We start from the raw sequence: 15539 nt of genomic DNA, 5'->3' as shown, positions 1-15539 counted from the left end.
GTTAATATTCCCTTCAAAAGGAAATCAAAAATGCCTTGTGAACTACAGTCTGTTCCTTCATTTAAAGCTGTCTCCTTCCCAGCTACAAATGCAACAAATATGCCCACAGGCTCAAGAGAGACAGGCAAAGCCTTCTAAATACACATGCAAAACTTGCAGTTATACACTGCATTTCAGTTGTTCAATGACAAATCATAGAAGACATTTGTTTTCTTTTATTTTTAAAAATAAACGGCAACACATATGCACCGTGGAATTTGAATCCATCAGAGAGTGTGAATGATGGTCCGGTTGCGAAGCTGTTGAATATACTCCTTTGCGTGGGAGACTGCTGTCTTGGGGGCCTCAGGCGGAGGTGGGGGTCCTTCCACCAGCTTCACAAAGTAATGGCAATAGACCTTTTCCATGATGCCACAGCGACCTCTGCCATGGTAGCGGATCCGTTTCAGGCCCTGGCCTCGCCCTGAGGTGGACTCAGCTACACAGGGAAGAAGAGAGAATTAGAAGAAAGGACCATCCACAAGTCTATAGCTTGTTGAGTTGCACAATCCCTGTCCTGCCCTGACTGGATCCTAAGAATACATGAGCTCACTGGTTGACTGGAGCAAGCTTATCTCAAAACAAGTATATCCTGAGCATTAAGCACCAGGCACAATTTTGGACACTGGAGAAACAAGAGTAAACATGACTGGAGGTTCCTGCCTCCAAGCAGTTTACATTCTGGAGGCAAGTCAGAAAACACAACAGTGGCCAGTGCTGTGAATAAAATACATCAGTGGATGGGTAGGTGAGGACAATTTCACACTGGAGATATTAAGAGACATCCCTGCCAGGCAACAGTGGCTCACACCTGTAGTCCTAGCTACTCAGGAGGCAGAGATCAGGAGGATCATGGTTTGAAGCCAACAAAGGCAAATAGATCAAGAGACCCTATCTCAAAAATACCCAACACAAAGAGGCCTGGCAGAGTGGCTCAAATGGCAGAGCACCTGCCTAGCAATCATGAGGCCCTGAGTTCAAACCCCAGTACCACAAAAAAAAAAAAAATTGTGCTGGAATCTGTTCCCAGTGAAACACAGGTGGGGGAGGTCCTAACTGTGCCAGTCCTCACTCACCAAATACCCAATTACTGCTCATTCTCACCTATGTGCTTCTGCTTATGTGACTGCCCCACTTCTAACACTTACTTACTTACCTCTTCTCTTCCAACAATACCACTTACCTGTATTACTCTTCTTGGTCCCAAATTATATGGTTTTTTTTTTTTTTTTTTGAGACAGGGTCTTGTGATACTGTAGACCAGGCTGGTCTCAAACTTGCAGTGGTCCTGCCTCAAGCCTCCCAAATGCTAGAATTACAAGTATTCTTCACCACACCTAGCAAAGCTTGCTGGGAACTCACTATGTAGCCCAGTCTGGCCTAGAACTTGTGATCCTCCAGTTTCAGCCTCCTCAGTGCTAGGATTATAGGTGTACACCACCATGCCCAGCTAGTTGTTAAGGTTTGTGCTTATTTGTTTGCTGTGCTCTGGGGATCAAAGCACATACTAGGCAAGTACTCCACCACTGAGCTATCCCGCAGACCCCATATGCTACCTTTATAAATGCTCACATTACATCTGTAAAAGTCATTTCCTCTACTGAATATGTACTCCTTTGTACTGCCCAAAGGTTCACGATCATCCCTGCTGACAAATCAGTAGCAACAGAGGGATATCTGAAAATTGACTCTACTTTTGAACAGAGTTTCAAAGTTTTCCAAATACATACAATACTAATGGTGTACATGGTTTTATTCTAACTCAGTATTCCTTCCAAAGGAATACTACTGCCAAAGAACAAAACTACACATGCTAGATGTTTTAAACTGATATAAAAGACACACCATCACCTAATTATGTGAGTCATATGCATACTGAAATTATGCATAGTATTTTAATGAAAGACAACATTAAAACATCACACAGACAGAATGACCTATGTTCTTCTAAAGATAATGCCCAAAAGGCATCATGTGTTTAAAATATCAGGGACTGGAGGCATGGCCCAAGTGGCAGAGTGCCTGCTTTGTAAGCACAAAGCCTTGAGTTCAAACCCAAGTCCCACAAAAAAACCAAATAAATAAAAATAAAATATTTTCAGTGTTTTCTATTACTATTTAGGTAAATTTGTTTTTTTTCTTTTTTTCTTTTTTTACCACTCCCTGACTCACTTTAAGAGCTCCATTTTATTTTTTTTATTTTATTTTTTTTTTCATTTTTCTTTTATTATTCATATGTGCATACAAGGCTTGGTTTATTTCTCCCCCCTGCCCCCACCCCCTCCCTTACCACCCACTCCACCCCCTCCCGCTCCCCCCCTCAATACCCAGCAGAAACTATTTTGCCCTTATCTCTAATTTTGTTGTAGAGAGAGTATAAGCAATAATAGGAAGGAACAAGGGGTTTTGCTGGTTGAGATAAGGATAGCTATACAGGGCATTGACTCACATTGATTTCCTGTGCGTGGGTGTTACTATTTAGGTAAATTTGAATCTTGATGTTTTCACATTAGATACCCTCTAATCTCCACTTCATCACATACAGACAAGAAGATTGATGTACAAAGTCAATTCATCACTTTCCCTAAAGTGAATCATTTTAGATGACATGAATCACTAAGCAGTGACATTTTATTAGCTCATGTCCACTTGTTAAAGCCTATTCAAAGTGCCATTAGTCATCATTATAAGTGTGAAAAAGAAATGAATTTTCTAAATCTGTACTCATGTAACACCAGGTATCAGCTTTAGACTGATGACAGGCATTTGAAGGAATTACCATATAATGAGAACATATGCTACCAAAAAAGCATTTCCCTTAAAATGCCTACACTTATAGCAGGGCACTGAAAGAGCCACTGCTGAACCAAAATGATTGCCAACAAGTAGCTAGTGTTTCAAAATTCTCATAGAGGTCTATGGAAGGAGATGGCTAGGCCTTTCCAAGAATGAAATGAGATAAATCAGTTTCTTACATTTTATAAGACTCTCTAGGATACATATTAAACAAACAGCTTCCTAGATTGGTCCCTGGTATGTCAGATCCAATGGTCCTATCTGTGGAATCCATTTTAATAAGAATCTCATATAGTCCTTCTTAAGGAAGTCTGGTAAATTCAGGGATAATGTCCAACAGGCATATTTCACCTGCCTGTTGGTACTCATCTCTTGTTCACGGAAGTGGGCATCAAAGTATTTAATAAATGAACAATTTTTTAAATTGTAGGACAAACGCAAACTCATTAGCCCTACTTAAGAAAAGCGATTTTTAGATGAAAAAGAGTGCAAATTAAGCAGAGATTCTTCAGCAGAAAAGTACATAAGGAGACCTTTGAATTAAATGCACATTTATATAAGACTGGTTAAGGAAATTTTTGCCCCACGGCAACACTGGACTTTGCTTCTTCATTTGGGATCAGGACTAAGATCTCCACCTATCTCTCTTTATTATAATTTTTGAAAAGGATTTAAAGACAATTATTGAAAAAGACTTAAAGACAAACCCAAGTTCATTTGTATCTGAATTCTACTCAAGTATCCCATATACCTATGAAATTGAATAAAATTAATTAAATTTGGTTTAATATTCAGAATCACAGAGTAGGAAAGGTCACCAAGAAGTGTTAAGCAAATGGTCTTGCTCCTTGTCTATCTCATCCCTTGCAATGATCCTGGGCTCTCCCTAGTGTTATTTATTCATGCTGCCTCCAGAAGGAAATGCTCATGACTAACTACAGTAGCTCTGTATTTCCTCAGCTGGCAATTTGACTTCCCTCTGCATCTGTGCATGTATAGAATAAAATTAGTTATAAAGACTCAGCTTTAAAATATTTCAATTGAAAACCATAACTAATTTGAATTTCAGAAGGAGGTGTGGTTGATGGTATCAATTCCAGGTGAGCTGAGGTAAAATTTTAACTTAATCAGAATAAATATCTCCAGAGATTATGACAATGTACAATTTACAATATTTCTTTTTTCTCTACTTGTTGAAAAATTATAAACTACAGCCAATTCCCCTGTTCTATTTCAGCCTTTTCCCCCCATCTGGAAGAGCAGCAGTTCCTAATATGTGGAATTTAAGATATCTTTAGATAAAACAGCTCTTCTTGCACATAGGTTTGGCAGATTGAGAAAATTCTGCTTCAACATCAACATCTTTGATTACAAAGCTGCTGAGGTTAGGAGCGGTTGCTGCTGAAGTGAGAGGAAAATAGTAACTACAACTACTGCTCCATGTTACTGTGGTGTGGGGAGGAGGCAATAGAGCTTTGTAATAAATGCTGATCTCCTTCTAGAAAAACAGCTGTGAGAAGGCATGCTGCAAAAAATCCCTTACATTTGTATGGCATCTCCTGCTTCCAAAGCATGTTCACTCCATTAGTTTAATCTGAGGTGGAAAAGCATATAGAGGCTTTTCAGAGGCAGTCAGTACCTCAGGATGCAGTAACAAGGGAGCAAACACACCAGGGACACCTGAGCCTACTAAAGTCCCTTGGCTTCTAAAATTCAACAGATCCTCCATTCTGATAATCAGAGGCTAAACTGTAGGACACCTTTATGCATTAGGCACCTGGCTTGGCATATTATAGACCTTTTAAGTCCAGAGGTGCACCTTTATTTACCTGCTTCCAAGCAACAAAAAATTTACTTTTTAAAACATCAGACCCTTTCTAAGTGTTATTATGATTAAAGAATCACTCTAAGACTGGAAAAATGGCTCAAGTGGTAGAGTACCTGCTTTGTAAGCACAAAGGCCTGAATTCAAACCCCAGTCCCGCCAAAAAACAAAGAAAGTATCACTCTACGTAGCAGTCTTGGAATACATTATTTATAATTATTGGCAAGATATTTCACAATTTCAGTCTCATTACTGAAGAGCTAAGAATAAAACAGTACATTTATTATCACTTACAAGATTAACGTTGATATGCTTAAGACCAGCAGTTTCACTGCAAGCCCAGTTTTACTAAGTCTTAGATACTGAAGACTTGTTAAATAAAGAAAATGGCATCACACTGAAAGACATTTTCCAATGCTAAGAATATTAAACATCTTACCTATGTACAAATTGGATCTGAATTCAACATTGTGGTCTCTCACAGCCATATCTTGTGCTTCTAAGAGAATCTTAAATAAGGAAAAGAAAGGCATTCTCATATAGTTAATCTTGAACTGAAACAGAATTAAATTTCTCATCTCTTGTTATCTCTGTAATAAGATGTGCAATCACATGCCTCATTTTACAGTCAATTTGAAAAATAGAGTATCAAATGATAAAAGTACTAAAGAGAAGGGATGCAGTGAGCTTCCTTCCTCAGATAGGAACTGCTGATACACAGGGGCTGCATCTGTCCACTGAGTTCTAAACAGCATGTGTAACTGAAAGGGAGGAGAAAGCAGTCCCTAAAAGGAGTGACCTTGGCAGGGAACACTGTATCTTTCAGTCAGTGTCTTGTCAAAAAAGTTCAAGAAGCTACCTAAGCAGACACCTGTAATCTAGCACTCAGGCAGCAGAGACAGGAGAATCTTGAGTTCAAAGGCAGACTGGGTTACAGAGTGGAACCTTGTATCAAAAAACAAAAACAACTGGCACGGGGGCTCACGCCTCTAACCCTAGCTATTCAGGAGTGCAGATGGGGAGGATCATGGTTTAAGGCCAGCCTGTGTGAAAGTTCGTAAGACCCAACCAATAAAATCTGAGCATGGTGGTTCTCACATGTCATTCCAGCTACATGGGATGTGAACAGGATTGTTTCAACTGGCATAAAAGTGAGATCCTATGTCAAAAATACCTAAAGCAAATAGAGCTGCCTAGCAAGTGCAAGGCCCTGAGTTCAAACTCCAGAATTTAAAAAAAAAAAAAAAGTTCAAGAAACTCAAGAGATAAATCTTACTAAAAAATTCTTAAGTTTTGGGTTGAAAATGACCATTAACATCAGACAAAAAAAAAACACAAGGGAATCTAGTAGCTCAACTGATATGAGTGCTTGCCTAGCAAGCATGAAGGCCTGAGCTTAAACCCCAGTACCTCAAAAATATATCCATAGACATTTTGCATTAAGTTAATTTAATGTGTTAAACTATGACACTTGTGAGAAATAACGAAATTGGATCCTTCATTCCTTTAAGAGTAAAGAAGGAAGCACAGGGCTGCGTGCAATGGTGCTTACAGCACACCTGACCTCAGACACATGAACCACGCATTACATCATAGCGCTATAAACACAGTGCACCACGCATTATACTCAGAACCCTGAATCCACCAGCCTCAACCACTCAAGTACTAAATGTCAAAGTAAGAGCTGACTAGGTAGGAATTAACTGAAGATATAAAAATAATGCTGAAATCCCTAGGTGACTGAGAAAAGACCATTCCTGTGCACAGAAGTCAGCACAAGTATGCCAGCACAATCGTACCTCATCAATCAGCTGCATTTATAGATAAAAAGGTTTTTTGAGACAACTGAACCCATTCCCACCCACTGTACAAGTGCAAAACACAGAACTAGACAGGTTTAATGTTTTACCCAGGGTCACAAGAAAAATGTCAGAGAAATGACTATACTCTAAGTATCCCAAATTCCATTCCAGTGCTCTTTCCACTTAGTTATAAAACCAAAAGCTTTCATTTGTGGAATTAAACACCCCCAAGGAAAATCTTTAAAAAAAAATATCAAGCCCCAAATCATTAAAAAAAATGTATCAAGCTCCAAATCATTAAAAATAAGATTTATCATTTCATAGACAGTTTTTTAAAAAGTAAAAATAAATGTCTGGTAAAAATAAAATATCTCATGGGGAAAAATGCTTAAAGCATATAATACCTCTAAGGAATAAGGAAATTAATAAAATTGTCCTAAATCTATACAGTTTGTAAAGTCTGTATTTACAACAGAAAATTCAGCAAATTCAGGATTTAGGTTGAAGTGAGTAACACCTGCAAGATAGCTGCTTTTCTCTGTTTCCCCCAACCCCTAAATCCTTTTTTTTTTTGGCAGTACTAGAGTTTGATCTCAACTCAGGGCCTCACACTTGCTAGGCAGGCCCTCCACCCCATCAGTCACTCCTCCAGCCCTTTTTTGTGTTGAGTATTTTTGAGATAGGGTCTTGCAAACTATTTGCCCAGGCTGGCTTCACACTGCGATCCTCCTGATCTCTGCCTCCCAAATAGCTAGGCTTATAGGTGTAGCCGCTGGCACCCGGCTCTAACTCCTAAATCATACAAGCTTACCTCTTTAATTATTTGGGCCCCTTTTTTATCACTGAATTCCAATTGAGCCAAAGCCTGGTCAATAGACATTCCTCGTATCTAAAATTAAAGGGTGAGAAGCAAGAGAGAATAAACAAATTAGTTTACAAATCAAATTTCCCTTTTTGGGCTGGAGGTAGAGTGCCTGCCTCCCATGCATGAAGCCCTGAGTTCAAACCCCTACATCACAGGAAAAAAAAAAGTTCCCTTTTTCAATGAAAAAAATCTTATATAATCTGAATGATTTCTAGAAACAGTGAACTAAAAACAGGCAAAAAGAAGAGAACAAGTTTGAGAAGGGATACTACCCTGTTTAAGTCAAAATCAAACATTTAACCATAAAACCTAGAGGGTAATAATTTCACTAACATTAAAAGAGAGACCACAGGCTTGCAACAATCACTCTACTATTAAAGACACCTCTTTCTCCTCTCTTTCTCCTACAGAAGAAACAAACTACATGTATATTTGCTCTTTTCATCTATAAACCTTTTTCTAGGGGAAAAAAAACTTAAAACTGAAGTTTTAAAATAGATTGAATCAACTTTTACAGAGAAGTAAACTTCCTAGATTCTCTGGTTACAGCCAGACTCCGGATGACTGTTTTAAATATCATCTATCCCATGTGACTTCCTTTCTCAGAAGAAAGGCTAATAATTAAGCAAAATCATACAACTCTGAGTAACCATTCTTTTGATTACCTGACTGTCTAAACATATGACTATATTTGGAGGGAACCAGGAAAAATGCATTTATACTATTCAAATCCTGAGAGGAAATTCATAGCTTATTTTCCCAAGTATTATATATAAGTAAGTCATTTTAACTTACCAATTTTGCCAAATACCACATCTTATCTTTGCTATATTTTATTTGTCTTCGACAGTGGTAAATTTCCTTAAAATAGAAACAGAACAACAAACTTTAGTAGGTTTATCAACATGACAGTGAAATATGCTGTTCAAGTTTTCCCCTTCTACACCTAATGAAAGTGCTGCCACACAAAATAAAAACATTGAAAATTTAGAGATTTTTACACAAAGTTGTATTTTTTTTAAACTCTTACTATGTTAGAAGTTTAGTAAGGAAGAAAAAGAAACTATAAAATAGCAATTTTGGAGGAATAGTAAAATCTTTAGATGAAAGTACCTTGAAAACAGCTGGTTAGTCTTTATTATCCTCTACTTAAAGTAGTAGATATATCCTGTTGCTTTGCACTTTTTGTTTGCTTATTTATTTGTTTATTTTTGCAGTGCTGGGGATCAAACCCAGGGCTTGCAAATGCTAGGCAAGTGCTCTGCCACTGAGCTACAACACCAGTCCCTGTTTCATTTTTTAAATCAGTCATCTATCAAACAATTTATAATTCACAAAGTTCTTTTCAAACTCATTAATTCATTTAACCTAGCTTTATGAGTTAGGAGGGGAAATATTTTACAATCCCTTTATAAATTGAAAACCAGAATCAAATGACTTTAAAGACCACAAAGCTTCAGAAAACAAAGGTAGAGTCAAAGTAATTTAAGGTATAGCAAAGTATACCTTCAAAAGTCCCTCTAGATTCTAAGCCAGGCACTCTGGCTCACACCTATAATCCCAGCTAGTTAGAAGACAGAGATCCAGAGGATCTCAGTTCAAGACCAGCCCCAGCAAAAAGTTAGCACGCCCACATCTCAACCAATAGCTAGGTGTAGAAGTGCATGCCTATCATCCCACTTACTTAAGATGCATAGGTAGGAGAATTGCAGTGCAAGACTGGTCCTGGGTGAAAACAAAAGACCCTACCTGAAAAATAACTGAAAGCAAAACTGAGCTAGGGGCATGGCTCAAGTGGTAGAGCACCAGCCTAGCAAGCACAAGGCCTGGTGTTTAAAACCCCAGTACTACTAAAACACCACACAAATTCCCTTTCTGGCTCTAAAATCTAAAATCTACTTTCTATACTACCACTTTTTAAAAAAAGTTAACATGTCTGACTGATTTCAAACAGATTACCACATAATTAAAATTTGCATTGCTGGGGGTGTGGCTCATGTGGCAGAGCTCCTGACTAGCAAGGGTAAAGCCGAGTTCAAACCCCAGTACTGCCAACAAAATGAAAATTAGAAAACATTTAAAGCAAGCAACAGTAAGAAAATTTCAAAACTTGCAAACATTCTGATTCCTGCTGGAAATTTTCAAATGCTTTAGAAACAGCAGAGTTCCCTCAAGTGGCCATCTCGTAACATGTAGCAGGTTTCATTTCAGTTGCAATAGAAGTTGATGGACTGAAAAGTATAGCAATAGCCTAATTACATTTTCAGCAATAGAGTCTCCTAGGGAACAAGGGAAAGGAAAGAAGAACTGTCATGCTGATGATACCAATCTGCAAAACCTATCTGTTCTACAAAAAGCTTTCACATCATCGGTTCCCACAGTGGGGTGTCTTTAACCCTGAACTATAAATGATCATCCTCGAATTTTAAAAATAACTATACAGATATATAGACATAGATGTGGTGATCCTGGTGAGAGCATGGGAAAAAAGGCATAAAGTATTTACAAGAAAGGAGAAAGTTACTCAAACTCACCTAAAACTAAAAAGCTCAACATTTACATTTGCACAGATAAAATGTCTAAGGAAAAAATCTCAGTAAATAAATCCACCATGACAAAAAGATAAAGTGGACAAGCTGGAGATTAGAAGGCCTAGTTATATATCACTGCATTTACAGTAAATTGGTAAATTAACAGTACAGTAAATTAGGTAAAGCTAGGTGAGGATATACTGCATAACAGTTATTCAAATGAAGTAAAAGTTTTAACTATAAAATGTCTAAACCAACAATGAAACCCCCTGTACAACTAACATATGCTAATAAAAATGCTTAAAAAATAAAATGTCTAGGCTAATAACTTTTAAAGTTATTCTTCATCACATATCATAAAAACATCACTTAAGTCCCAATGAGAATGCTTTATGGGATCCACACTGATGACTTACCATGTGCTGATTCCTCCACACATCTCTTACGGAAATGGGTGATCAAATGGTTTGATATAGTCTCACTATACGCTTAAATTCATTTGACATATATTTTTACAAAGGGTCTATAAATGAAAACTCAGACCCAAATTAATAAGGTATGATTATCATGAAGAAAGTCCTTTAATTTCCCTCTTGCTTATTTTCTTTACCATGATGAAGCCACATATAAGATAAAGTCTACATAAACATCTGGAAAGTGGTACTAGCTAAATAAGGAAAATAGTGTTTAAAAATATTAGCCATGGCCTAAAGCATGTCTACATTGGTGTCATTCATTTAATTTAATGCTAGTGGGTATTCATTATCTCTATCCACTATTACTTTTTAACCACATTTTCCAATGCAGAAGATCAAAATTAGGTAGAGTAGTAAATGTTATCTGGCCTTCCGCTAAACTAGAAATACAACTCTTTTTACTTTCTTTTTTTTCTTTTAGTGCTGGGGATCAAACCCAGGGCCTCACACATGCTAGGCAAGCACTCTAACACTGAGCTACATCTCCATCCCCAAGACACAACTAATTGAAAAAAATTTTGCTTCTAGCAGATCTAAGAGACACTGTACATAATGAGTGGCACTGTATGATGAAGTATGTAGCTAGTGAGTAAAAGTGTTTCATAGGTATTAATGAAGGCAATTAGCATTTTCATTCATGACAAGTATACCTGATGCACCAATGTCAAATTACTAACCACTACTCTAAGTCTGAAAATGTTAAGGTATTTTCCAAAGTCATAATTTTCCCAAAAAGAATTATTCAAACAAAACCGATGCAAAATAGAAATTAAATTAGGTTTTTCCAAAGTGCCTAAATAAAATGTAACCAACTAGGTTCATACTGGCACTTGTATAATGTTGTACAAAGACCGTATACATTTGTGTGTGTGTGTGTGTGTGTGTGTGTGTGTGTATTACAAAACACTTAATAACCAAAATAGTTTCAGTAAACACAACACAACAAATTACTGGACTAAAAATAAAAAAACAAATTACTAGACTAACTGTTCTTCATTTGCTAGAGTTAAGTAGATGACATGCTACCAACTGCTTAAATTTTGCAATTTGGGAAATACCCTGATATGCTTTATTTTAATATACAAAAAGACTGGCAGTGCACAGTGTGAAATTCAATCAGATTGTGAATCTGACAGACATTGTCATGATACAATTCCAATGAATACCTAAGTTCAAAGACTTCAGGTAAAATGAAAGAAAGCTTATTAATTACAGGAAATAACATTTTATTTATGATACTAATGCAAATGTGTAACTTTTTCTAAGTTTTGGTTCACACAAAATGGAGTTAATACTTACCAGCCCAAATTCTGTGACAAATCTGACTTTTAAGTTCTCATGAAATGACAAAACATAAAAGTTAAAAAAATATTTGTTTAGCCAGGCGCTGATGGCTCACATCTGTAATGCTAACCACCTAAGAGGCTGAGATCGGGTGGATCTCCATTTGAGGCCAGCCCTGGCAAATAGTCTGCAAGACCTTATCTCCAAAATAAACAGAGCAAAACAAGGTGGAGGTGTGGCTCAAGCAGTAGAGCACATGCTTTGTAAGAGTGAAGCCCTGAGTTCAGACCCCAGTACCACACATAGAAAAAGTTATTTGTTTAAACTATTAGCATTCTTTTTCCTCTTATTTCTCAATCAAGTGGGAGTTCTTATAAAAAAAAAATCAATACAGTCAGGTGCCAGTGGCTCATGCCTAGCTACTTGGTAGACAGAGATCAGGAGGATAGCAATACAAAGCCAGCCCCCAGCAAACAGTTCTCAAAAAACTCATCATATAAAAGGGCTGGCAGACTGGCTCAAGTGGTAAGAGCACTTGCCTAGCAAGCATGAAGTCCTCAGTTCAAACCCCGGTGCTACCACACAAAAGAAAGAGAGAGAAAGAAAGAACTTAAGTTCAAGCCCCAATGCTGCCACACACACACAAATTCACATATGAAAATATCAGAATGAAAACTTTTTTTGTATAAAAAATAGTAACTCCTCCAAATAAAAATGAAATTAAAAAGGACATAAAACTGTACTAATTCAGACCAATATTTAGCAATTAAATCTCTTATTGAAATCCATGCTGTTGAGTTCATATAAAAACTAAGCAAAAGATATGATCCTTTTTATTACTTAGATGAGACTGATTATCTACTAGCTTTGAATCTCAAAAGCCTATAAAAAATGTTTGCTGATCTGAATAATTTATAATTAACACAGTAGTTCTATTCCTAAAGTACTTATCACAGTTTGTTTTCTTAAGGATTTAAATGTTCCCATCTTGTTTGTTACTTACTTAAACTTCTTAGTAGATGTATGTATGCCACAGTAAATTTCAATCAAGTTGGAAGTCAGTTTTGTATCTCAGATTAAAATAATCTCTAGCAGTTTGGAGAGGGTAAAATAATTCTGACCAGCTAAAGATAAGATAAATCTCTAATAGGAATCCAATGATTAAATTCAAGTCTTACAGGCTGGCAGAGTAGCTCTCAAGTGATCTAACTAGCAAGAGAGAGGCCTGGAGTTCAAACCCCAGAGTACCTCCAAAAAAAAAAGAAAAACAAAACAACAAAAAAAATCAAGCCTTACATTCAAAGGTTCATTTATTTAAAAAGAAAAAAAGGCCCTGATGAAGCTTGGGTGGCTGAGGCCTACCTGTTCCCTGACTTTGAGCCTTGCCCTATATGGAGTCCATTCCTTCTGATGACTATCCAGAGGTATGCCTGCCTGCCTTAAGAAGCTCCCTCTCATGAGAGAACATGCCACCCAGACTACAAGTTAACCCAGTTCTGCCCTGAATCAGCACACTGAAGAAGCCTCAGGTGCTCAGTAGGTACTTCACATGCCAGGAGGAAAGGTCTCCCAGCTAGGCATCTTCATCTCCAATGTGATTCATTACTGATGCACATCTAGCAGGATTTCAAGACAGGGACCAAGTTTCAGTCATGAATGATGTGGATTTTCAATACATGTGGATGTTGAGATCCTGAGATGGCCTGTGAAATCTGCCAGCCGCTTCTGTAATTGTCATCACCAAAGACAGGACTGTTCACTAGAGCTGCAGCCCATAGCCCGATATGTGGAATCTGCCAAGACAAGCTGGAGGGGCCGCAGGGAAGCCACCTGGGTTATTCTACTCTCAGCCCCTCCCTGGCAGGATGGGTAGGAAGGATGAGGACACAGCTAGTCAACTGCATTACCCAAACTGTACTGAACTTTTAGTTACCTAATTTTCTGGGTGAGCTTCACTCCTGAAAAGGAAAAGGATGATAAAGATCAGGTGTAATCTAGCCTGTGGGGAACCCAGCTAGAAAAGGCAACAGACATTTATTGGATACCATGGGTGAGACACTTATATACTTATCATTTTAATTATAGAAATCAGTAGAAAAAAGACTTTTCATCAGACTCTCCTGAACATCTCATCTCATTCTTGTTCTACTAGAAATCTCATATACTTTGGGAATTCCACTGAGGCACTGAGAGAGAGAGAGAGAGAGAGAGAGAGAGAGAGAGACAGAGAGAGAGAGAGAGAGAGAGAGAGAAAACAAGTATGTATATTCAAATAGACAACATTGCAAAGTTATACATTCTGAAACACGGCCTCTGAATTAAGCCACTCTTGCCAACTCATCATACTCCATTTTCAAAACTTCATCAAGCCAGGCATAGTGGAGCATGCCTGTAATCCCAGCATTTGGAAGGCTAAGAAGAAAGTTTGCAAGTTTGAGGCCAGCCTGGGCTACAATGCAAGACCCTGTCACAAAAAAAATAGTAACAAAATATTCAAATGGCCAAGACAAGTGGAGGACTAGGGTTGTAGCTCATTTGTAAGGACCTGGGTTCAATACCCAGTGCGATCACACACACGCGTGCGTACACACACACACACACACACACACAAAGGACGAAGAAGAGGGAGGGAGAAGAACTCATAGCAAGGATTACAGATCAAAAATCAGTATGTCCAACTAGGGGAATGGCTCAAGTGGTAGAGCACTTGCCTAGCACGCACAAGGCCCCAAGTTCAAACTCCCAGTACCACTAGAAGAAAAAAGGGGAGGGTTCCTCAGAGAAATGTTAGGGGCTTGAGGTATGGCTCAAGTGATAGAGTGATTCCCTAGCAAGTGCAAGGTTCTGAGTTCAAACCCTAGTTCCACAAAATAAAAAGAAATCGGTATATCTCAAGCTATTGGCTGTTTTAGAGTTCAGGTCTGTATTAAGCAAAGACAAACAAGTTTTCTTTGCTTTTTTGTTTTGTTTTGTTTTTTTGTGGGACTGGGGTTGGAAGTTGGGGCTTCACTCTTGTGAGACAGGCACTCTACCACTTGAGCCACATCTCCAGTCCTAGCAAAAACAAGCAAGTAAAACAATGATGATCTTTCTAAACTACAAAGAAATGATACATTATCTGTCAGTAAAAGAATCATGCAAAGTATTGTATAATTTTTCTTTTCTTAACATGGAATAATAAATCATTCCCGGCCACATAAGAACAGGAGCAGTCAGGCACCAGTGGCTCAAGCCTGTCATCCTACCTACTTAGTATGCAGAGGTCAGGAGGATCATGGTTTGAAGCCAGCCCCAGGCAAATAGTTCAACAGACCCTATCTTTAAAAAACCCATCACAAGAAAGGGTTGGCAGAGTGGCTCAAATGATAAGAGCACTTTCCTTGTAAGCATGAGGCCCTGAGTTCAAATTCCAAACCCCTGTGCCAAAAAAAAAAAAAAAAAGAGTAAGAGCATTTCCAGGTATGGTGGTATATGTCTATAATCCTAGCACTCCGGAGGCAGAGGTAGGAGGATTAAAAGTTCAATGCCAGTTCCAGCTACATAGCAAGTTAGGACCAGCCTGGGATACACAGCAACAGCTTAGTTCTACCCACAAACTTACAGCTGGTCTCCGAGGCTCTCCAGGCAGTTGTGGAGGGTAAACAATTTTATTCTTCTTTTCCCACTTTCGAGAAATGTCAAGAGAAGCACTTGTGTGGATGCATGATTGGGGTAAAACACTGTGCGGTGAAAGAAGCCTGTAAAACAACAAAAATGTATAACCTTTTTGCAGAGTTTATGTATTTTCTGAACTACCTCAGCTCCATTTTGACAGAAACAATGTAAGAATCACATGTGGGAACATTCTAGAAGTATTCATTAATAGACTACTTTACATAAAACATCACTGAGAGCTAGTTTATCAGAAGCAGAGAAGAGTGA

The 15539-nt window shown here is 38.1% G+C and overlaps 1 protein-coding gene across 3 annotated transcripts in view; it reads right to left on the bottom strand.

The window, feature by feature from the left end:
• Positions 1–200: 200 nt before the first annotated feature.
• Positions 201–15539, bottom strand: part of Mrpl22 (mitochondrial ribosomal protein L22) — a 31665-nt gene continuing 16326 nt past the window's right edge. The window contains exons 3-7 of one of the 3 annotated variants that reach the window (XM_020172754.2): positions 15220–15355; positions 8123–8188; positions 7274–7351; positions 5100–5169; positions 201–478 (exon numbers count right to left, since the gene is read on the bottom strand). In XM_020172754.2, the coding sequence (XP_020028343.1) occupies positions 267–478; positions 5100–5169; positions 7274–7351; positions 8123–8188; positions 15220–15355 (562 nt within the window). In that variant the 3' untranslated portion in view covers positions 201–266. Of the gene's footprint in view, positions 479–5099; positions 5170–7273; positions 7352–8122; positions 8189–9441; positions 11531–15219; positions 15356–15539 lie in introns of those variants that run through there. The other 2 variants (XM_020172756.2, XM_020172755.2) reach the window with 2 other exon arrangements.

Source organism: Castor canadensis, chromosome 16 (assembly GCF_047511655.1).
Source record: "Castor canadensis chromosome 16, mCasCan1.hap1v2, whole genome shotgun sequence".
Lineage (NCBI taxonomy): Eukaryota > Metazoa > Chordata > Mammalia > Rodentia > Castoridae > Castor > Castor canadensis.
This window is presented reverse-complemented; position numbering and strand designations above follow the sequence as displayed.